General features: G+C 47.2%; 1 protein-coding gene across 1 annotated transcript in view; it reads left to right on the forward strand.

Annotated features, from left to right (window-relative positions):
- GABBR1 (gamma-aminobutyric acid type B receptor subunit 1) overlaps positions 1–23,387 on the forward strand; it is a 178,369-nt gene that overhangs the window by 129,938 nt on the left and 25,044 nt on the right. The window contains exons 8-16 of the mRNA XM_081852439.1: positions 3,000–3,134; positions 4,057–4,227; positions 8,536–8,637; positions 16,802–16,867; positions 17,162–17,353; positions 19,492–19,734; positions 20,603–20,666; positions 21,129–21,206; positions 22,395–22,545. Coding sequence (XP_081708565.1) covers positions 3,000–3,134; positions 4,057–4,227; positions 8,536–8,637; positions 16,802–16,867; positions 17,162–17,353; positions 19,492–19,734; positions 20,603–20,666; positions 21,129–21,206; positions 22,395–22,545 — 1,202 coding nt within the window. The remainder of the gene's footprint in view (positions 1–2,999; positions 3,135–4,056; positions 4,228–8,535; positions 8,638–16,801; positions 16,868–17,161; positions 17,354–19,491; positions 19,735–20,602; positions 20,667–21,128; positions 21,207–22,394; positions 22,546–23,387) is intronic.

Below are 23,387 nucleotides of genomic sequence, written 5' to 3' on the forward strand. Positions count from 1 at the left end.
GATAGCAGCAGGACACCTCCCTCTACTAATGTCCAGGGGTAGCCGTGCTTCTAAGCACCAGTTGCTGCAAACCTCAGGAGGGAAAACAATTCTTTTGTTTGGGTCCTGCGTGCGGATTTCCCACACGCCTCTGGTTTGATGACCTAGTTGGGCTTTTGGCCTGATCCAGCAGGCCCTTCTTCTGTTTTCGTCACCAGTTTTCTCTGAGCATCGAAATGTGCCAGAGGTCAAGAACAAGAAGAGGAACCCAACTAGCAACACAAGGGGGTGGAGAGAGAGGAGCTCTCGCTGTATGGCTTCAGCCTTCTAGGGTTTCATCACAGCCAAGCAGGGCCTGGGAGGAAGCCATGCCCTTGTTGTTGTTGCCAAGCTCTTTGGCTTTCAGTGGTAGTACTGGAAAGGCCATTGAATCGTAGTTCTCTGTTTCCCAGGTTGCAAGAAAACCAGGCCACATTTCCTCATCTCCCCAAACTGGGAGGTGGCATCTGCTGGCCCTCTGAGTGGCAGGTGCCTGTAGATTGCTTGCATTGCCCTGAGCATGGTCATAGGTAAAGACAGACCTCTCTGTGTGTGTGTGCATCTTTTCCAAGAAGGCCCATACTGCAGCGGACTTGAGGCTCATGTTTTCGACGTAAGAAGAGCCTTTCGGGAATGAATCAGACCACAGGCCCATGGAGCCCAGCATCCTGCTGTCACAGTTTTTTGCTCTTCTATTATGGGCTGTGTGTTATTCTGCTGCAAAAGGCCCCCGAGATCAGTGGAGGATGGGTGACCCACAAATTTAATAAATGAAATTAAATTCCTGTGGGGAGTCCCTGAAACGCAACAGCAGGTGCAAGCAATGGGCAGACTACGGAAAGCCGAATCAGCTTCCAGTGCCCATTCCGTGGCCACTCCGCCTTCCACGAACACACGTGCCCTCCCACTCTCTGTCTGGCTCTGCCCACGCTTCTTGCCAGAAGTGGCGTGTTCCTTCCACATCCAGCGCTGTGCACCTCACCCTAAGCGCCCCCATCTCTCTGTTCACCCACAAAACTGAGTCTGCCGCCTCTCCGTCTGTCCTGCCCGTTTTCTTGTCCCCAGCCATCGTTTCCAGAAGCGCTGCTCTCTTCCGTGCCCGATCCCCAAATTCACAGCCACTCATCCATCCGCCCCTCCGCCAATCTCCGTGGTCTCGTCTGTCTCTCCTCCCACGCATATGCATCAATCCTCGCCCCACCCCCACCCCGAAAAAAGCTGCCTTTGCTGTGCCGATTCTTCTCTATTCCCTCACTCTTCGGCTACCCTGGGTGCTTCCTGGTCCCCCACCCGCCCTGCGCCCCGCGTTCCTCCCTTTGTTCCCTCCCAATTGAAGCCCCGCTCCCTGGCGCTGACAGGTTGCCGTGGCAGCGCCTGCGATGGGGTTGCCATGGAAACTGATCCTCTTTCCCGGGCGGCTATGCCCTGAATAATTCATCATCCCCTTGCGGTGGAGGCGCACAGCCAGGAGCAGAATGGGCAGCCCTGGCGGTTCTTGGAATGGTGGGGGGGGGGGAGTAGAGGGTGGGATGCCTAGTATATTTGCCCAAAGAGAGAGAGAGAAAGAGAGAAAGTGCAACGCAGCAGGGCGGAGGTCAGGTGGGGTGTGTGGGAAGATCTTAGCTGCACAGAAAGGGAGAAAGGCGTTCCTTGTCTCTTTAAGTCCTTCGGAAGTGGAGGGTAAATTGGCAGCTATATTTGGGAACCTGCCTCTCCAAGCTGCTGCTCAGAACGCCGGCAGGCCACGTTTTTCTGTGCTGTGCTTGTGATGTCGAAGAATGGAGCCTCCATGGTCAGGGACAGGATATCTCCAATCCCCATTGGCAGGGGAGGCTGGTCTCCCATTATGCTGTGCTGGTGGAAGAAGGGGGTACAGGGGGCAGCCCTTCCGCTGGCCGTTAATATCAGGATCAGTGCAGGAGGAGATGGGTCCCTTGGCACGAAAAAGCCATCCCTTGTTATGCAACGGCTTGGCCTGCATTTCCTCCTGCCCCATCTTTCATTTTGCACAATGGCAACAGAAAGGTGGGCAAACCAGCCCCATACAAGACCTAAGGGAGGAGGAAACCCACCCATCAAAATCTCAGCAGCTGTTGAAAAACCTGCACAGGGTCTGGCTTTGTCGTCTTATGTTTTTGCAAACAGAGGGACCATTCTGCCCCTGCCTTCACATATCCCTTGCTGCTCAGGGCAGATGTGTAGATGGCCTGTTTAAAGGAAAATAACTTTCCTTCCCGGTTCCTGCATCAAACCAAGCACTCTGGTCCACTGCTCTTGGCCTTGTTCCTTAAGCCCTGAGCACTTGAGGCCTCTCCAGATGTTTACGCTGTTTTCATAGGGTGGGGATAGGAAAAGAAGGCATTTGAGAGGGGGAAGCTCATCTGCAGCTCTCCCTCTCCCTCTCACCAGCCATAGGAGTGAAACCAAGGAAACACAGTTGAGCCCTTGCCTGAGAGTGCAGGTTAGCGTTGCACCCCCAGGAACACAGGGAACTATTAGTCTGTCTCAGTCAGTAATGCACTATGCTGGGGGTTAAACTTTTTACATGCACAGCATCATGTGCTAGTTATCACTGAGCCACAGTCCCCACACCCCCAGGGCCTTTCACCTCTCTGTTCGTCAAGCTCCCTTCTCCATCCTGCAGATCCATTTTGCTAGCAAAGCTTCTTTCATCCCATGGCACATCGCCTTGCCCAAATTTTCACGGCCACCTGACCCTTTCCCATCCTGTCTCCACCGCTGCCTTCTCAAGCACTGACCTTCTGTGCCTGCTAAGTCGATGACAGCTCTTTTGGACAGGAGCCACGTCCTGCGTCCGCGTCATGTACAATACCTAGTATGTGATTTTAGCCTTTCCCCCAGCTGTCTCCTGGGCTTGTTCCCCTGAGTGTGTCGGGAGTGTTTGCGTGCAGGTTAGGGATATACCGTACGTTGCCACCTTTGTGACGGGATTTGTTCTCTGTCCGCCCCACTCCGTGCAGTGCGAACCAGGTGTGGCCACCAAATTCCTCTACGAGCTCCTCTACAATGACCCCATCAAGATCATCCTCATGCCAGGCTGCAGTAGTGTCTCCACCCTGGTGGCCGAAGCAGCACGCATGTGGAACCTCATTGTGGTGAGCATACCTTTCACTTCGTGTATCCGTTTGTGTGTGTGTGGTGCCTGTGGATTTTCATGGGGAAGCAGGGTTCAGCTCAGCAACCTGTTTTCAGAACTGGAAGCTGTGGCGAGAGTACCTCTGAGCGTGTGCAGAGTGCACTTCTGTAGACACTAAGCTAGCACAGCCCACGCCTAGGATTGGGAGATAAGGTTTCCGGGTGAAGCTTCTCTGCGGGGGTGGGACCCCCACAGTGGGTGCTTCCAGACAGTCACACATTTTCGGTGGGATTCAGTCACCCACCAGCCGATTGGGGTTAAACCATTATAGCTGTTTAGCAGGTCTTGTGCAACAAAGAAAAAACGACCGGATTGTTTGCAGTAAGGAAAGTGGCAAGAAAACATGTTGGAAATATGGGAAGTGGCGCTTGCTTTGACGCAACGTCCTCTAACACCCCCGCAAAACAAATCAGAGCGAATGCATGTTAAATAGCAGGTGTGGTGCTACCCACCATTGGCCCTCGGAAGACAATGTGGCCCTTAGGCTGCCAAAGGTTTTATCCGTTCCTGATCTAAACCCCCCCCCCCTGCAAACAAATCAGGAAGAATCTTCAATAAACAGGCCGCCTGGAAGTGTCTGGCATCCACCGCCAGCACCTCTAGAAAGCAGGTTTGAGAGCAATGCAGAACATGGGACTCTTAATCTCAGGGCTGTGGGTTCGAGTTCCACGTTGGGTGAAAGATTCCTGCATTGCAGGGGGTTGGACTAGTTGACCCTCGTGATCCCTTCCTGATTCTGTGATTTGAAGGGTTGGGTGGTATCTCTGTGCCAGAGTTAACGATGGGTGGGAAACTTTGAACCCATAGACTGAATGAGGCCGGTGTTGGCGGTCTCAGCCTTTTAAAGCCCTGTTTCCCGTCTCTTCCTCCTTTCCTTGCAGCTGTCCTATGGCTCCAGCTCTCCAGCCCTCTCCAACCGCCAGCGCTTCCCCACCTTCTTCCGCACGCACCCGTCTGCCACTCTGCACAACCCCACCCGCGTGCAGCTCTTCAAGAAGTGGAGCTGGACCAAGATCGCCACCATACAGCAGACCACAGAGGTGTTCACCTCGGTATGGAGAGACCCCAGCCCTGAGCAGAAATCCCCCACCTGACACACCTTTCGGGCATCCTGGGACATCCTGCAGCATTGCCCAACCCTCCCCCCCAAAAAAAAACCCAGACAGCGGTGCTGCTTAAGCACTTAAAAGGACCACACATTTGATAGGGGAATGGGTGGTGCTGTGGTCTAAACCACTGAGCCTCTTGGGCTTGCTGATCAGAAGGTCGGCGGTTCAAATCCCAGCAACAGGGTGAGCTCCCGCTGCTCTGTCCCAGCTCCTGCCAACCTAGCAGTTCAAAAGCACGCCAGTGCAAGTAGATAAATAGGTATCACTGTGGCAGGAAGGTAAACAATGTTTCCATGTGCTCTGGTTTCCGTCATGGTGTCCCGTTGCACCAGAAGCAGTTTAGTCCTGCTGGCCACATGACCCGGAAAGCTGTCTGCGGATTGATTGATTCTGGCAACAGCCAAAAACAGAGTTGCTTTTCAAGGGTTCCCATTAAGTTCTGCAGCACCAAACAAATGGGCTATATTTTGTGGAACACAATAATCTTCTTGGTACTGTGTCAGAGCCAATCTATTCTCTAGTGCTGGCAGCAACTCTCCTGGTTGTTACACCAAACTGGGGCTGATGGATGTTGTGGTCCAAAATATCTTGAGGGAACCAAGTTGGGAAAGGCTGTTTTAAGGAGTCGTTTATCTACCGGAACTGATCTTGTGGATACCCAAACTTCAGCAGGCTATCAGAGTTTATTTGTCTGAACTGAAGTTCATCATCTTAAAAATCCTCATCCGTATGTGATGCTTTATCCTGAACACACACAAATCCATGCACCATACTGTAATATTAGAACCTTGAAACTTTCAGCTTTCTTTCAAAATCAGTTTCTAGTCCTTATCAAGACCCAAGTTATCTTTAAGACCTTATTTGTTTGTTTTACTTTCAGTGCTTCTAAACCTCACTTTCATCTTAGTAAAAAAGAATCAGAAGGAAGTAGGCAAACTAAAAACCACAGTATTACAGTAAAAACGATCTAAGATGTCAAACACATCAGCTTGTGCTTGATTAGTACAATTGTATCAATATTATGCAGGCTGTTAATGGGACGCGGGTGGCACTGTGGGTTAAACCACAGAGCCTTGGACTTGCCGATCAGAAGGTCAGCGGTTCAAATCCCCACGATGGGGTGAGCTCCCATTGCTTGGTCCCTGCTCCTGCTAACCTAGCAGTTCGATAGCATGTCAAAGTGCCAGTAGATAAATAGGTACCGCTCTGGCGGCAAGGTAAACAGTTTCTATGTGCTGCTCTTAGTCATGCTGACCACATACCCGGAAGCTGTACGCTGGCTCCCTTGGCCAATAAAGTGAGATGAGGGCCGCAACCCCAGAGTCGGCTACGACTGAACCTAATGGTCAGGGGTACCTTTACCTTTACCTATCAATATTATGCAGGCTGTTAATGTGCTGGGTAATATAAGCAGCAAGGAGAGAGGTCTCTGCTGCAAGGAGCTTCCAGTCTGAAGTTAGGCAGCTGAGAGAGAGGAGAAGAAAAGAATGAGATAGGAGAGGCATGGATAAAACGAAAACAGGAGGAGGCAGGGATGTTGTTAGTCTGCCTCTAGTCTGCTCTCTCTGGCATGAAGCATATCTCTCGGTCCCTTTTTCCTACTGAATCTTAATAAATGTCATCTAAGATCTCTGCCGAGTGCTGTTCCCTCTCCAAGATGTCCTAAGAAGAATTACCACTTCCAGTTTCAGACAAGGAAATCGCACCGACAAAAGAAGTGGAACATTTCTACCAGCTGCGCTCTGACATGTCCATCACATTAATGCAAATGTTAAGCTAATGAAGCTATTTTTGTGTGGACCGCGATAAGCAAATGGGCTGCAGCCCTTCGTGCCTCATTGTGGTACATTTCCACAAGCTCCCAAAGGCCGGGCAATTCTCCTGCAGCTGAAGAAACCCCTTTGTCTAATCTTAGAACCACTTAGAAAATTTGTCTGACCATAGTTGTGCTGATTGGCGCAATACGTGACTGGTCACAGAAGCCATCCCATGGTTCTTACAGAATCTTGGGGGGAGGTATAATAATAATAATAATAATAATAATAATAATAATAATAATAATAATAATATTTACACCAGGCTCACAATGCAGCACAGATTCCTGTACTGTTAGGCGCCAAACTTCCAGCTTACATTAGTCATGCATTTTCGAAAGTGTGCTTAAACGAACTGTTTTTTTTTTATTTTGGAGAGAGAGGACACGCTCCTTACTTTCGACACCTGTATAGCAAGCTGCCTTTTACTGAGTCAGACTATTGGGCCATTTGGCTCAGTATTGACCACGTTGATTGACAGCAGCAGCTCTTCTGGGTTGCAGCCCTACCTGGCAATGCCAGGAACTGAACCTGGGACCTTCTGCACGCAAGGCAGAAGCTCTGCCACTGAGCTATGCTGCACCACCCTTTATCCAGTGGATTTTCCTAGGCAGTGAACGCCACCACTATTGCTTTCTGCGGACTTTATGCTAATGGCGTTGGGTGTGCTTAAGTTTGTGGCACTTGGGAAGCAGTGGCCTTCCAGAAGCTTCTGGACTGAACCAGTCCCTGCCTATTGGCTGGGATGGATGGGAGATGGGAGTCCAGTAACATCCCAACCCCGTGTTAGATAAAATTAAATAAATGAATAGATTATGGCTCAGTGTGAGGAAAGGGCAGGGCTGGATTTAGGTTTGATGAGGCCCTGAGCTACTTTATATGTCCGGCTATCCTTTGTCCACAAATTGTCACTGTTTTTTGTGCTGAATATATGCTATATGGTAATTTATGGACCTAATAGGTCTCTAAAGCCATTTGCACATGTTGCCTTGCAACCGGTCCTTGCAGAATGTAGGCACCCTATATATAGAAATGAGCAAACCAGTGATATTTTAGGGAGCAGGTGGGGCCCATTACATCTTAGGAGCCTACACAACACAAAACAGTGTTGCTTTATGTAGGTTTTATTTAATTTGTGTTTTATCTTAAATTTTGGAAATGTAAATCCAGGTGTTTTCTCCCCTTTAAATTTGTTGTGGGCCCCCAAGAGAGTGGGCTCTTAAGCTATAGCTTGTTTAGCTTATACGTAAATCCGGCACTGGGAAAGGGGTTGGGGTTGGGACAGTAAACACTTCTCCTCACACTCAGAACTTTTCCTCCAGAGACTCCTGCATGTCTCTCGCTGATAAAGGATCGCCAGCAAACTCCTTGTTCTCCTCCTCCTCCCCTACTCTTGTCAATTAGCTTTCTTGTCCTGCCTGTTCCCTGCCTAGGCCTTTACTTGCAAACAGGCTATTACTCACAGCAAGCAAATAGCCCAGTGGAGAGCTAATAGCTTGGGGGCGATTCTCATTAAACCAGTGCAAGAAGGCAAGGATATCTTTTTGGTAACTGCTATGCAGCAGTTCCTGTCTGGTTTGGGGGTGGGGCCCTTACATTGCCTCTTCTTTATCACCATTATCATCCTTCTTGTTTTTTAAGCACATTTAACGTAATGCGTAATTTGGCTCTTAAGAGGAGCCAAATTAGCTGTCACCTATGTTTCGACAAAATTGGTTTTGTTTGCCATGGCAAGAGGCAAGGATTTATGGAGAACTCCTGCTCAGTGAAGCCGTCACAACAACAACAACAACAACAACAACAACAACAACAGCAACAACAGCAACAACAAAAGGTTTCTGAATATTTTTCAGTTATCGCCTTACAGCCACAGGGGCTAGAATTTTTTTTTGAATAAAATAGAAACAGAGATTCTCAGGAAGCTGCATCCACTGAGCCTAGGACTTGCCGATCAGAAGGTCGGCGGTTTGAATCCCCGCAACAGAGTGAGCTCCCATTGCTCAGTCCCTGCTCCTGCCAACCTAGCAGTTCGAAAGCACGTCAAAGTGCAAGTAGATAAATAGGTACTGCTCCAGCAGGAAGGTCAACAGCGTTTCCGTGCACTGCTCTGGTTTGCCAAAAGTGGCTTAGTCATGCTGGCCACATGACCCGGAAGCTGTACGCCGGCTCCCTCGGCCAATAAAGCGAGATGAGCACCGCAACCCCAGAGTCGGCCACGACTGGACCTCATGGTCAGGGGTCCCTTTACCTTTGCAAAAGGTACTTTACCAGTGAGATTGTAGAAGCACAGAGAACGTGCACTGCTGATTCTTAAAACCCTTATCCTTAACCACCACTGTATCCCCTATTTTAGCATTACTTATACACTGAACCTTTGCTCCCCTCCAACACCACCTATTCCTTCCTTATCTCTGTGCCTCCTTCTTCATTCCCATAGACCTTGGATGACCTGGAAGAGCGAGTCAAAGAAGCCGGGATCGAGATCACTTTCCGCCAGAGCTTCTTCTCTGACCCTGCTGTGCCCGTCAAGAATCTGAAGGTGATCCTGGCTGCCAGGGGGTGGGTGAGGGGTGGGTGCGCACTGACCGCAGGTTTAGAGATCCCTGTTGGCAGGGAGGGCAGAGGGACTCAGCTTTGCTTCATCCAAACCCCCTTCAACAAGGGTGGGTGGGATACAGTGGTACCTCGGGCTAAGTACTTAATTCGTTCCAGCAGTCTGTACTTAACCTGAAGCTGTTCTTAACCTGAAGCACCACTTTAGCTAATGGGGCCTACTGCTGCCGCTGCGCCACCGGAGCACGATTTCTGTTCTCATCCTGAAGCAAAGTTCTTAACCCGAGGTAATATTTCTGGGCTAGCGGAGTAAGTAACCTGAAGCGTATGTAACCTGAAGCGTGTTGGTACTAAAGGGTTAAGAGGTAACAAGTCGCTCTAATCACTGAGCAGCTGAAAGTCATTAAGCATCCAGGAATGTGAGTTGGTTTGTATAAATAGTCAGTTCACCCGTGTTTCTCTCTCTCTTCCCCCCTTGACCTGACTCACAGACTCAGTTTGTGGCCATGGGCGTGTTTGCTGATATGAGTTAAGTTTAGAGTAAAGTTTTCTTTATGCCGGAGATAAAAGCATGTGTGCTTTATCGCCAGGGTTTTGGTTTTTTTTTGCTTTAGAAAAAAAAAGTTTTTCCCTGAGTTCCAAAGTGCTTGCTCCAGGATTCTTCATTTATAAAAGGTACTGACTCTCCTGCCTCCTTCAGCCGCTGCACGAAATTCTCTGCTGAGATAAGACTTATGGCGTTGGAAGCGCACTGGACGTTTACTTAACATTAAACTAATCAAAGTTTAATGGACAAAGCGTATGTAACCCAAGGTACCACTGTATTTGGATTGCTTTGAATCTCTGCTTTTTGTACGTGCCAGATCTGTGCTTTTTGCTGCCTGGGACAGCTTCAGGCTGTTGTGGGGTAGGGACGGGCTCGTGCGGAGCTGTGAAAAGTTTCGTCCCAGTGTACATATCGCAAACGGACAGCAGAATCCTAGACGTGTTTGCTTGAAGATAAGCTCCAGTGTCTTCAGTGGGGCTTTCTCCCGAGTAAGTGTGCTCTGGGTGGCAGCTGCAAGGAGGGTTCATAACCACGAGCCACATCCCTTTGGCCTCGGCTAACCTCTAGACCAGGCGTTGTCAACCTTTTCAGACCCAGGGCCCACCTTTAATGCAAACATGCATTTGGGGACCCACTTCTTAATCGCTTGACATATATCTGCAGGGTGATACTTCTTCTTCTTCTCTGGTGATCACTCGTAACCGAGTAAGATTGTCTTCCATAAACACGGTTTTAACAATGAGTCCATAAGTGACTGTGGAGGCCAATTCTGGATCCACACATCCTTCCACAGTGGGGACATTGGTTTCCAGGTGGGAGTTGATCACGGTGTGGATTTGCCAAGCGTGCCTTCCTCCTAGCACATTTCTCCCTTGCGTCCTGAATTCGAGTGTCTTCAAAGTCCACGACACCTTTGGTATAGGCTGTCCTCCAATTGGGGTGCTCGCAGGCAAGTGTTTCCCAGTTGTCTGCATTTCTTTAGATTTGCCTTGAGACAGTCTTTAAACCTCTTTTGTTGACCATCAGCATTACGCTTTCCGTTTTTAAGTTCGGAATAGAGTAGTTGCTTTGGAAGACGATCATCAGGCATCCGCACAACATGACCAGTCCAACGAAGTTGACGTTGAAGAATCGTTGCTTCAACACTGGTGATCTTTGCTTCTTCCAGTACACTGGTATTAGTTCACCTGACCTCCCAAGTGATGTGTAAAATCAGGGTGATAGTGCTGCTGTTGAGACCCACTTGGATCAGACCTTGTCCTGCAGGTGGGTTTTGACCCACCAGCTGAAGAAGGGCCCTCTAGAGAAATGAGTCGTGCTGTATCCCTGCCTGCACTCAGCATCTCAGTAGCGCCTCCTGGACAGACATCTTTCTTTTTAGTCCTGGGAACGGAGGGTTAATTGACTGAAATTTTGAGAATGCCCTTGCTCTGTGTGTGTGTGTGTGTGTGGCAGTGTGTGGCAGTGTGTTATATTACCCCAAGTGACAGTGTGTGTGTGTATGTGGGGGAGGTGATCTGGGTGGAAGAAATGGTGTGAAAACTTTTTTGCTTCCTCGTCCCAACCACCATTACTTGGTCAACTACCAATGATGCTTTTTTACAGTTAGGGTTGCATCCAATCTTAGTCCCATTCAGAGCAGATGCTTTGAAATTAATAGATAGGACTAACTTAGGTCCATGCATTTCAGTGGGTCTACCCTGAGTAAAACTTAGTTGGCTGCAATCCTTAGATTTTGAAAACCTATGCAGAAATTTTTGGTGTGTGCATACACACACACACACACACACACATTCAGTTTATAACAATTTAACAATGTGTAACACTTACACATTTGCAATCTAATAACAGAGGAAAGAGAAGAAAAGGAAAGAAAGGCAGACAGATAAAGGAACTATGAGTTAAATCATGCAACATTTCTTAGATACGTTCGTTAACATTATCTGAGTAGCATTTTTCTAATTATAAAAACGTAGAGATTCCAATGAGCCTGGATCAGGGATGACTATTAATAAATTAAATGCTTCCTTTATTAGTACAGTCATGCCTTGGTTTTCGAACCGAATGTGTTCCGCAAGTCCGTTTGACTTCCGAAACGTTCGGAAACCAAGGCGTGGCTTCTGATTGGCTGCAGGAGCGTCCTGCAGCCAATCGGAAGCCGTGAAAGCCACGCTGGACGTTCAGTTTCTGAGGCAAAGTTCGCAAACCAGAACACCTGCTTCCAGGTTTGCAGCATTCGAGTTCCAAGTTGTTTGTGGACTACGCTGTTCGAAAACCAAGGTACGACTGTATATGCGAGTTAGTAAAAGCTTTTAACTAGCAGTTACCGATATATTATTGAAACATGGATGTTGCATTTGAAATGCATGGCTGCTCTTGTAACTGGAATGCTTTTGGATTAAATTTTGTAGATGTTTGCTTACCCTGCACTTTGTCAGGCAAGTAGGACAGGAGTTAAACAGCCACTCTCCTCCCTTGCGATAGCCTTATCTTCCACAAGGTTGTCTGTCTAGGTGTCTGTCTGTCTTTCTGTCTATCTTCCAAGTAGGTGGCCATCCCTACCTGCTGTAGATTCCATAGAGGTGCCTTTGGCCTTTTGCACCCAAGATAAACTTGGAAATTTCCTTCTGCAATTTTTTGAGGCAATTGTCTTTCACCATTACTGGGACTGACTGGAAAAGACAGCATTTTTGGCAAAACATTCCTTTTTACTGCTGCTATTTTTCCTAGCAGGGAGAGATCCATTCTGCTCCATATTTCTAGATTTCTTTTTATCTCGAGCCACACTTTTTCATAATTCTCTTTGTAGATATTTATATTTCTTGATGTTAACCATATCCCTAAATATTTAACCTTTTTATGGACTTCTTTCTCAATATAGTGGTACCTCGGGTTACATATGCTTCAGGTTACATACGCTTCAGGTTACAGACTCCGCTAACCCAGAAATATTACCTCAGGTTAAGAACTTTGCTTCAGGATGAGAACGGAAATCATGCTCTGGTGGCACGGCGGCAGCAGGAGGCCCCATTAGCTAAAGTGGTGCTTCAGGTTAAGAACAGTTTCAGGTTAAGAATGGACCTCCGGAACGAATTAAGTACTTAACCCGAGGTACCGCTGTACTTTGCTCCAACTCTTTTTTCTCTTCTTCCTTCAAATTTTTAACAGAGGGAAAAAACCTCCCGTCCACTTTCTCCACCCTAAGCACCTCTGAACGCCGTTTCCTTTGTGGAAAGGCAGGATGTATATCAAAACATGAATCTCTATAATCTATGAGATGGGCTTACATTGCCCCCTCATGGTCCAAGCCATGCACGATTGGTAGGTGCTTCTGGCACACACACCTGCTGGTGGAGGCCAGCAGGGGGTGGGGGTGGGGGGGCAGGGTGAGGCAGAAAGAAGCCACCCCTAAAATTCAGTGCCTTCTCATTCTGGCGGCAGCTGCCATCCCCTGAGCCGACAGATGGACAGACAGCGCCATCCCCAATCCTCCTGACAGCTTCTGCTCAGGGGAGAACTGATGCCACCAGAATGAATGAGCCAGATACTGCCGCAGCACTTCGCATCCCCTGTTGGGTTGGGTTTTCTCTTTTTAAAAAAAGAACAAGGAGGCAACGCTTGCAAGAAGCATCCAGCAGCAGCCATCAGAATATCGCTGCCTTGTTCCCTTTTCATGTCAGCGAGTGGCTGCATTTATTATTGCAGAAGAAAACAAGAGCACTCTCTCTCTCTCTCTCTCTCTCTCTCTCTCTCTCTCTCTACACACACACACACACACACACACACACACACACACACACCGTATTTTTCGCTCTATAAGACGCACTTTCCCCCTCCTATAAAGTAAGGGGAAATGTGTGTGCTTCTTATGGAGCGAATGCAGGCTGCGTGGCTATCCCAGAAGCCAGAACAGCAAGAGGCTATCCCAGAAGCCAGATCCCTCTTGCTGTTCTGGCTTCTGGGATTCAGAATATTTTTTTTTCTTGTTCTCCTCCTCCAAAAACTAGGTGCATCCTATGGTCTGGTGCATCTTATAAAGTGGAAAATACGGTATATCTTGGAGGGAGGGCTGTTTGATTGGTGCAGAACTTATCTCCTGCCTACCCCAAAGTCGGCTCCCTCTGCTGGTTGGGACCCTATGGGGCCAGGGTGGCTTATAGGCAAGGTGGCCCCTTTCCCCTCACCCCAGAAACTGGGTGTTTTGCATCGTGACTTCAGATCACCAGGCTCCTCGGGAAAGGTCTATTAAACATTAATGAAAACTGCATTTCGGATTCATTGGCGCTCGCGCCGCAGGAGCAAGAGGCAGGGACCCCAAGCAAGAGGCGGCGTGTCTCTCTCGTCAAATGCCTTGTCTCCTTCAAATATGCAGAATTTGCAGCTAGATTGGGCCAGCCACCCGTGCGCCAGCCTGATGTGCAGCAGTAAGTTCAGGGCTTACAAAAGAAAGCTCTCCTTTGCACAATGTACAATCAGCGTAGGAATTCAGGACCGCAATTAGATGGTGACGCCAGTAGCTTTGATGGTTTTGGGGGTTGTTGTTTTTTGGAAAGAATCAGACTAACTCAGATTGCTCATAAATAGCATTTCCATAATAAGAGAAAGTAGGGACGCGGGTGGCACTGTGGGTTAAACCACAGAGCCTAGGATTTGCCGATCAGAAGGTCGGCGGTTCGAATCCCTGCAACGGGGTGAAGCCCCATTTGCTCGGTTCCTGCTCCTGCCAACCTAGCAGTCCGAAAGGACGTCCAAGTGCAAGTAGATAAATAGGTACCGCTCTGGTGGGAAGGTAAACGGCGTTTCCGTGTGCTGCTCTGGTTTGCCAGAAGCAGCTTAGTCATGCTGGCCACATGACCCGGAAGCTGTACGCCGGCTCCCTCGGCCAGTAAAGCAAGATGAGCACCACAACCCCAGAGTCAGTCACTACTGGACCTAATGGTCGGGGTCCCTTTACCTTTTAATAAGAGATAGTAGCGTACCTCTGAGCAGTGGTTGCCTGCTATGACAAACAAAGGAGAACAACCATCACTTTAATGCTCTGCTTCAAAGAGGCAGCTTGTTGGCAGGGGTGTAGGAAAGGGGGGGCAGGGGGGCGGGCCGCCCCTGGTGCCATCATGGGTGTGTGTGACAAATTATCAAGGAACAATTACTGCCCTACTAGAGTAGTTCATAATGGGACGCGGGTGGTGCTGTGGTCTAAACCACAGAGCCTAGGACTTGCCGATCAGAAGGTCGGCGGTTCGAATCCCCGCGATGGGGTGAGCTCCTGTTGCTCAGTCCCTGCTCCTGCCAACCTAGCAGTTCGAAAGCACATCAAAGTGCAAGTAGATAAATAGGTATCGCTCTGGTTCACCAGAAGCGGCTTAGTCATGCTGGCCGCATGACCCGTAAAAACTGTCTGTGGACAAACGCCAGCTCCCTCGGCCTATAGAGTGAGATGAGCGCCGGAACCCCAGAGTCGTCTGCTACTGGACCTAACGGTCAGGGGTACCTTTAACTTTACCTTTTTTAGGGTAGTTTATAAAAAACTTTTTTTTTTAAAATGCCTGCTCCAAGGGTTTTATTTTACTACACTGGGGATTATATAGCTATATATGAAATTTCATGCATATCAGTTTATCAGTTAATATCTTGACCCTCGTCCGTGAAAATATCTGTTTACTTGGCCGTTTTCCTATGTCGTGAAGGCTGAAATTTCAATTCATTGGAGCACCTACTGATCCCAACCCTAACCCTGCGGAAAGCCATCTAATTAGACTTTAATTTGATTTTGACATGTTTTTAGGAGGTAATTTAATTATTGCTTGATTTTATAGCAATGTTATGTATCTGATGTTAGCCGCCCTGAGCCCGACTTTGGCCAGGAAGGGCAAGATATAAATAAAAGTTGTATTATTATTATTATTATTATTATTATTATTATTATTATTTCCTTTGTAAGAAAATATGAAATAACGTAAAACCATTTTTGCAGGCAAAAAAAAAGTCAATGTGGGGGGGGGCCGTGACAAGAAATTTTCTACACCAGGTACCACCTGACCTTCCTACACCACTGCTTGCATAACACTAAGCTACCGTATTTTTTGCTCTATAAGACTCACTTTTTCCCTCCTAAAAAGTAAGGGTAAATGTGTGTGCGTCTTATGGAGCGAATGCAGGCTATCCCAGAAGCCAGAACAGCAAGAGGGATTGCTGCTTTTACTGCGCAGCTGTTCTAGCTTCTGAAATTCAGAATATTCCCCCCCCCCCTTGTTTTCCTCCTCCAAAAACTAGGTGCGTCTTGTGGTCTGGTGCATCTTATAGAGCAAAAAATACAGTAACTATAATAGCTAGGGAACTATAAGCAGGGAGAGCTCAGATCTTGCTTGTGGGATTCTCAGAGTCATCTGGTTGGCCATTAAGAGAACAGGCTGCCATACCCTCCAATATTTCTCCGATGAAAATCAGCATCTCCTCCTCCTCCTCCTCCTCCTCCTCCTCCTCCTCCTCCTTCTAATACCCCATCCATCTGACTGGGCTGCCCCAGCCACTCTTGGCAGCTTCCAACATATATAAAAACATAATAAAACATTAAACATCTTAAAACATCCCTATTCAGGGCCACCTTCCAATATTTTCTAAAGGTTGTAAAGTTACTTATCTCCTTGGCTCGGGGAGGGGGTTCACATAACTCCATACCCTCCAACATTTCTCTGATGAAAATAGCCACTTCCTAAGGAAAAGGGGGACATTCTGGGGTCTAATCAGGGACGGCTTCTGTAAATCCAGGACTTTCCCTGGAAAATAGGGACACTTGGAGGGTCCGGGATGCAGGACAAGGTGGGCCTTTGGCCCAGTCGTGTGTGTGTGTGTGTGTGAAGCAAACTACGTGCTCCTATGTTCAATTCATTAAAAGATACATGAAAAGTTTGAGTTATGGGGGTGAGGAGAATGTGTGCGTGAATTCAGCAATTCTTGGTTTATTTTTGGTTGCTGTTTTGGGAATGTTGTTAATACTGTTGTTTTATAGATTATGAATGCTGTAGCACTTTGTGAATCCTGTGATGCAATTTTCCTTGCAATTGTGACGCTTACCTTATTTTTAGTAGTTCTGTTTCATAGGCGGTAATTGTTTCCTTGATAATTTGGGGTCGTTTTGCTGACGATTTGTTAGTTCTTCGATATGATTTGTGCTGTATTTGTGACGTTCTGCTCTGTTATTGTCATCTGTTGCCTGTAAGCTGCTTTGGGATTCGTCTGAATGGAAAGAGGCATAGAAATATAACCAATCAATCTGCAATAAGTACCGTATTTTTCGCTCTATAAGACGCACCAGACCACAAGACGCACCTTGTTTTTGGAGGAGGAAAACAAGAAAAAAAATATTCTGAATCTCAGAAGCCAGAACAGCAAGAGGGATCGCTGCGCAACGAAAGCAGCATTGCTGTTCTGGCTTCTGGGATAGCTGCGCAGCCTGCATTCGCTCCATAAGACGCACACACATTTCCCCTTACTTTTTAGGAGGGAAAAAGTGAGTCTTATAGAGCAAAAAATACGGTAATTGATCGTGCTTGATTCTGTAGAAATTCCCTCCAGCCACCTGATCCTATTTTTCCCCTTACAGCGCCAAGATGCCCGTATCATCGTTGGACTCTTTTATGAGACGGAGGCGCGGAAGGTCTTCTGTGAGGTGAGTGTCCAGGGCGGAGGTTCCTCTCTGGGAATACAAGAGGCTGTAGCGAAGGTGCTTCCTTCATTCCCTGCTTTAACTAGAGATGTTGGGGATTGAACTTGCGACTCTCGGCAGGCAAAGCAGAGCTTTACCTACTAAGCTACAGCCCTTCCTACAATGTGTGCTAGCCCTTCCTAGCTACAATGTGTGCTAGGAGGCTTGAGATAAAATGCAAGCCATGGCATGGCCCAGACTGGACCACTCTACTTATTGGCGAACCTTCTTTTCTCCTCTCTTGCGGCACTGGGACAGGTCTACAAGGAGCGCTTGTTTGGGAAGAAGTACGTCTGGTTCCTGATTGGCTGGTACGCCGACAACTGGTTCCGCATCAAGGATGCGAATATTAACTGCACCGAGGAGGAGATGAGGGAGGCTGTGGAAGGCCACATCACCACCGAAATCGTCATGTTGAACCCAGAGAACACACGCAGCATCTCCAATATGGTGAGGGAGTGTCTCAGAGGGCATGGGAGGATAGGGAGGTGCGGGTGGCGCTGTGGGTTAAACCACAGAGCCTAGGACTTGCCAATCAGAAGGTCGGCGGTTCAAATCCCCGCGATGGGGTGAGCTCCCGTTGCTCAGTCCCTGCTCCTGCCAACCTAGCAGTTCAAAAGCACGTCAAAGTGCAAGTAGATAAATAAGTATTGCTCCGGCGGGAAGGTAAATGACGTTTCCGTGCGCTGCTCTGGTTTGCCAGAAGCGGCTTAGTCATGCTGGCCACATGACCCGGAAGCTGTACGCCGGCTCCCTCGGCCAATAAAGTGAGATGAGCACCGCAACACCAGAGTTGTCCATGACTGGACCTAATGGTCAGGGGTCCCTTTACCTTTTTAAATGTCAAATGTTGGGGTTTTTACACTTGCCTGGAAGTCACGCTCTGACATTTGGAAACCCTCGCCATAGAGGCTGGCTCTGATTTGTTGCCCACAAAGGAAATGCACTTTGCAGGTGTTCTAAGGTGATATTATTATTATTATTATTATAAATAATAATAATAATAATAATAATAATAATAATAATAATAATAATTTTTTATTTATACCCTGCCCTTCCCGGTTCAAAAACCAGGCTCAGGGTGGCTAACAACAAATTTAAAACACTTTAAATCACTTAATTATAAAAGCAGCTTAAAATTCAGTATAAAAACATGAATAACAATAAAATTCAAAAATCAATCAGATAAAGCCCAGGGCTAGCTGGCTTAATTGGTCCTACTTGGGCCAGCGAGGAGGTCAAGGGAGAATTAGCTATGGGGTCTCAGAGTGGGTGATCTTCATAAAAAGGGAGGGGAAGGGAAGAGAAGGGAAATAAAAGATCAGGCTGAATTCAAATTAAAGGCCAGGTGGAATAGCTCTGTCTTACAGGCCCAATGGAAGGAGGTTAAATCCTGAAGGGCCCTAGTCTCATGGGACAGAGCATTCCACCAGGTCGGAGCCATCACTGAAAAGGCCCTGGCCCTGGTGGAGGATAGTCTGACTTCCTTAGGGCCTGGGACCTCTAAACTATGGTTATTCATGGACCTTAAGGTCCTCTGTGGGGCATACCAGGAGAGGCGGTCCCGTAGATACAAGGGTCCTAACCCGCAAATGTTGTCAAATGCCCCAAGCCTAACTCTTGTTGTTGAGAACTGGCTCCAAGGCGAAAGTCTGGAGAGGTCTGGTTCAAGCTGAGAGGTGATTTAAAAAACACAGAAACCAGACGTTTGCTCAAGTTGCAGGTTATGAGCAATGGTGAAAGCAATATACACTGTCAAAGGGAACGAGAAACTTTTGTAATATCCCAAATAGACAAAAACCAAATTTTAAAAACCCGCTTCCCCCCTCCCAGATTTTTAAAGCAAGATTTCATCTTAATGGATTTCTGTCTGTTAAAGAGAGTTGATTCATGTGACAGTTAATACTTTTAAAACTTTATTCAGTCTTAAGAATTTTACACCAGATCTTTGAGAAGCCATTGGTTTTTTCTTTTTTACTAGGTAGGATTAACTTACGTATAATAATAATAATAATAATAATAATTTTATTTATAGCCCGCCCTCCCCAGGCAAGACCAGGCTCAGGGCGCCTAACAACCGATATAAAAACAAATTGATTGAAATACAACTTAAAAACCAGATTAAAATACAACATCAAAACATTAAAATGCCATTATAGAGTCAACATAGGGTGGAAGGACAGGGGTGCCTGGAAAAACAAAACTTGCTGCAACTTTAAGACTCAATCCTGTTGCAAAATCAAATCGTGATACAGAGACAACACATTATCCATCCGACCTTAACCATAATTTACATGTCTGGGGATCATTTTCAGTCTTTCTTTGTGTTATGTACTGAAGTTCACACCCTGGGCCAGCAGGGGGATACTGTAGATAGTTATGCAAATGAAGGATCGAAAGTGATGTTCAGTGATTGGATAGTTTTAGAAAGTTGTTACAGTAACAAGGTACTGGAGCTCTATATAAGCAGGCTGACTGAGCCCTTCAGTTCAGTTCTGTTCTGGCATCTGAATAAAGAAGAGCTGTTTGAAGAATCGCTGCGTCGTCTGATATGTTCACCCACAACTTAACACTTTTGTCCCCTACAGACATCACAGGAGTTCATTGAGAAGCTGACGAAGCGGGTGGAAAAATCCCCAGAGGAAACGGGAGGCTTCCAGGAGGCTCCGCTGGCCTATGATGCCATCTGGGCCCTGGCACTCGCACTCAACAAGACCTCCACGGAGCTGGTGAAGAAGGGCCTGCGGCTGGAAGACTTCAATTATAACAACAGAACCATCACAGATGAGATCTACCGAGCCCTCAACTCTTCAGCCTTTGAGGGAGTCTCTGTGCGTGGCTCTTGAACCTGGTCCGCTTGGGGCAGAATGTGGATGTTTGGGATTTAGAAATGCCCACATATCTGTCTGTCTGTCTATCTGTACAGTATTTGCATGCCACCCTGAAACTTGGGAGACCCTGTATTAATATGCACAGTGCTTTTTTCTCTTAAAAATGTTTAGGGGTACTCTCATTTTGACTCAAGAAAATCACCATTTTATAGTTCAAATCAGGAAAAATAAATACAGTGGTACCTCGGGTTACAGACGCTTTGGGTTACGCATTTTTAGGTTACGGACGCGCCGAAACTCGGAAGTACTGGAACAGGTTACTTCCAGGTTTCGGCGCTTTGCGTATGCGCAGAAGCACCAAATCGCGTCCTGCATGTGTGCAGATGCGACGCTAAGGGTTGCGAATGCTGCAGGTTGCGAACGTGCCTCCCGCATGGATCGCGCTCGCAACCTGAGGTTCCACTGTACAGTAAATGGACAAAAGTACAAAGATTCACAAAATGTTTAGGGGTATGTGTACCCCTGCACCCCCCTGAAAAGCACTGGAAATAATAATAATAATAATTATAATTATTATTATTATTATTATTATTATTATTATTATTATTATTATTATAATTATATTTATATTTATATTTATATCCCAACCTCCCCAGCCAGGACCGGGCTCAGGGCGGCTAACAGCAGAGTATATAGTAAATTCAACACATAAAATCAAACAATCAATTAAAATACATCTTAAAATCAGATTAAGATCAGAATAAAAACAGATGGCAACCCACAAATTGTAACTGTAGGAATTGGGAACATGAAGTGCTCACCAGGCCCAACTACTGAATATGCAACTCCCTTTCCCTTTCTTCACCAGGGACATGTGGTCTTTGATGCCAGCGGCTCTCGGATGGCCTGGACCCTCATCGAACAGCTTCAGGGTGAGCAAGGATCATTGTTGTTGTGCTGGGTGTGTTGGTTTCTCTTCTGAAACATTCCTGCAAGGCAGCTGTTCTGTGTGGCCTGTGATACTTTGGGCAGGCCCCATATGCCACTGTGCAGTACTGCTCCTGATCAATCCCAGCCTCCCATTATTCATTGTCTTATTATTTGTTAACTTCTTTAACACCCCTTTCTTTCTCCCTCTCTCATTCTGACATCTCTCTCGCTCTCTCTCCACCCAGCCAAAGGTCTGGACTCCCCCCCCCCCTTTTCAACCATTTAGGCTTCCCCCTCATTTTCTCTCCCCCCTCCCCGTTCCTTCCATGTTCCCCACATCCGCACGAAATTTAAGTTGAGAGCCACAGGCCCATCCCCTGCACCACGAGGAGTTTGTTCCACTTTCCTACCCAGCATCAATGCTTCACCTCCCTACTGTATGTAATGCTTCCTTCTGCCAACAGATGGCATCTATAAGAAGATCGGGTATTACGACAGCACCAAGGATAATCTCTCCTGGTACAACAATGAAAAATGGATTGGTAAGAGACTGACGTTTTAGGCATGGCAACCAGTTGTGTGACTCTCGCAGGACCCAAAATAAAATATATAATGCATGTTGTTGTTGTTGTTTTTCAATTAATCCAGGGACACTTTTCAACTTCCTGCTAAATAGATGGGTTTTGTCAGGGGACTGATTTGTAAATCCGGGGACTGTCCCCGGGAAACGGGGACGTCTGGTAACCTTGGTTTAGTTGTCTTAGTCGTGTTCGACTCTCGGTGACCCCATGAACCAGAACATGCCTTGGAAACTCTCACTTTCTTCTCAAAGCTTCTCCTTTTTTATGTCCATGGAGTTTTCTTGGCAAAATACTGGAGTGGTTTGCCAGTTCCTTCTCCAGGTGGATCACATTTAGTCTAAACTCTCGGCTATGACCTGTCCATCTTGAGTGGCCATGCACAGCATAGCTCATAGCTATTCAAGCCCCTTTGCCATGACATCCCCCATGAAGGGGATATAATGCATACAAAATAGTTCATACAATACCGGTACTTTCAATTTCCTGACTTCTTGGGTTCATTTTATTTGTAAATAGGTGTGGCTGTTCACAAAAGTGAATGAAAAATTAGACTGTGTGTGTGTGTGTGTGTGTGTGTGTGTTTTATTTACTGCATTTAAATCCCATCTTTCCTCCCAGTAGCTAAAGGTGCCATACATGGTTCTCTTACTACTCATACACACAGAGATAGATTGATAGAGACACAGAGAAATAGAGATAGATATATTTAAAAACAAGTCAAGTCCCAGTGTCTGCTGAGACCAAGCTGCTGTGAAGCACCTTGGGCAATAGCTGTCAACCTTTTCCCTTTTTAAAGGGAAATTCCCTTATTCCGAATAGGATTCCTTGCAAGAAAAGGGAAAAGTTGACAGCTATGACCTTGGGAAATATGTGAAACTGGGTTGAGTCAGGAGGCAGTCTATGCGCTTGTTGAGCCATTCAGGGCAGTTGCCACACAGCCACATCCACACACACGGCGGCCTTGTTGTTGTCAGATTGGCTGGTGCCAACTTGCCCTCTGTCTTCCAGGGTCACAGAAAGGGGTAAGCAAAACCATTCATGGAAAAAAGAAGAACATAGTCTTCCTGGATGCTAATGGTGGAAAGGACTAGGAGGCGCTCCCCGGTGCCTGAGTTTCTCTGTTCTCCCCCCCCCCCCAATACCCTACAGGCGGTGTCCCACCAGCTGACTACACAAAGGTCATCATCACTTTCCGGTACCTCTCCCAGAAGCTCTTCATTTCTGTCTCGGTGCTCTCCAGCGTGGGTATCCTGTTGGCCATCATCTGCTTGGCCTTCAACATCTACAACGGGCACGTCAGGTGGGTAACCCTCAACCTACTTAGTCACCCACTCTTCTGCTGGTAGAGCTATGGAATAGCAGCTCAGCGAGTCATCTGCACCTGAGGAATCTGTGCAGCTGCTCCATTCAGTTTTTAGAAGTTGGTGGGAAGCCTTAGAAGCTGGGAAGGGAAAACATGGGAGGAGTACCGTATTTTTCGCTCTATAAGACACACTTTTCCCCCTCCAAAAATTAAGGGGAAATGTGTGTGCGTCTTATGGAGCAAATGCAAGCTCCAGGGCTTCAGCGAAAGCAACACGAAGCCTCCGGAGCACAGCAGGAGCGCTCCCGCTGCACTTCGGAGGCTTCGCATTGCTTTCGCCAAAGCCAGGAGAGCAAGAGGGATCGGTGCGCACCGATCCCTCTTGCTCTCCTGACTTCTCTTCGCTGGAGAGGTGCTGTGCAGCTTTCCCTCTCTGCGCAGCGCCCCTTCAGCGAAGCGGGAGGAGAAATGGAAGGGGCTCCGTTTCTCCTGCCACTTCGCTGAAGGGGCGCTGTGCAGAGAGGGAGAGAAATTTCTTTTCTTGTTCTCCCCCTCTAAAACTATGTGCGTCTTATGGTCTGGTGCATCCTATAGAGCGAAAAATATGGTATATTTTGATCATGACGTCATGCAGATGCCTTATAAAAAGTGAGCTAATAACATGTGAGGGTAGGTTCCCAGTGCGGATACAGATCCATATATTTTCCGAGAGGACTTGGCATCTGTCTTATCCCCCTATGCAAGACTCTGTGTTAAACACCATTTATCCGACACCACCATGGCTCTTGAGGATGCAAAGCCCGGACAACAAACCTTTAATCTGTTGCTCCCCATAATGT

This window comes from Podarcis erhardii (assembly GCF_964252035.2).
Source record: "Podarcis erhardii genome assembly, chromosome: 2".
NCBI lineage: Eukaryota > Metazoa > Chordata > Lepidosauria > Squamata > Lacertidae > Podarcis > Podarcis erhardii.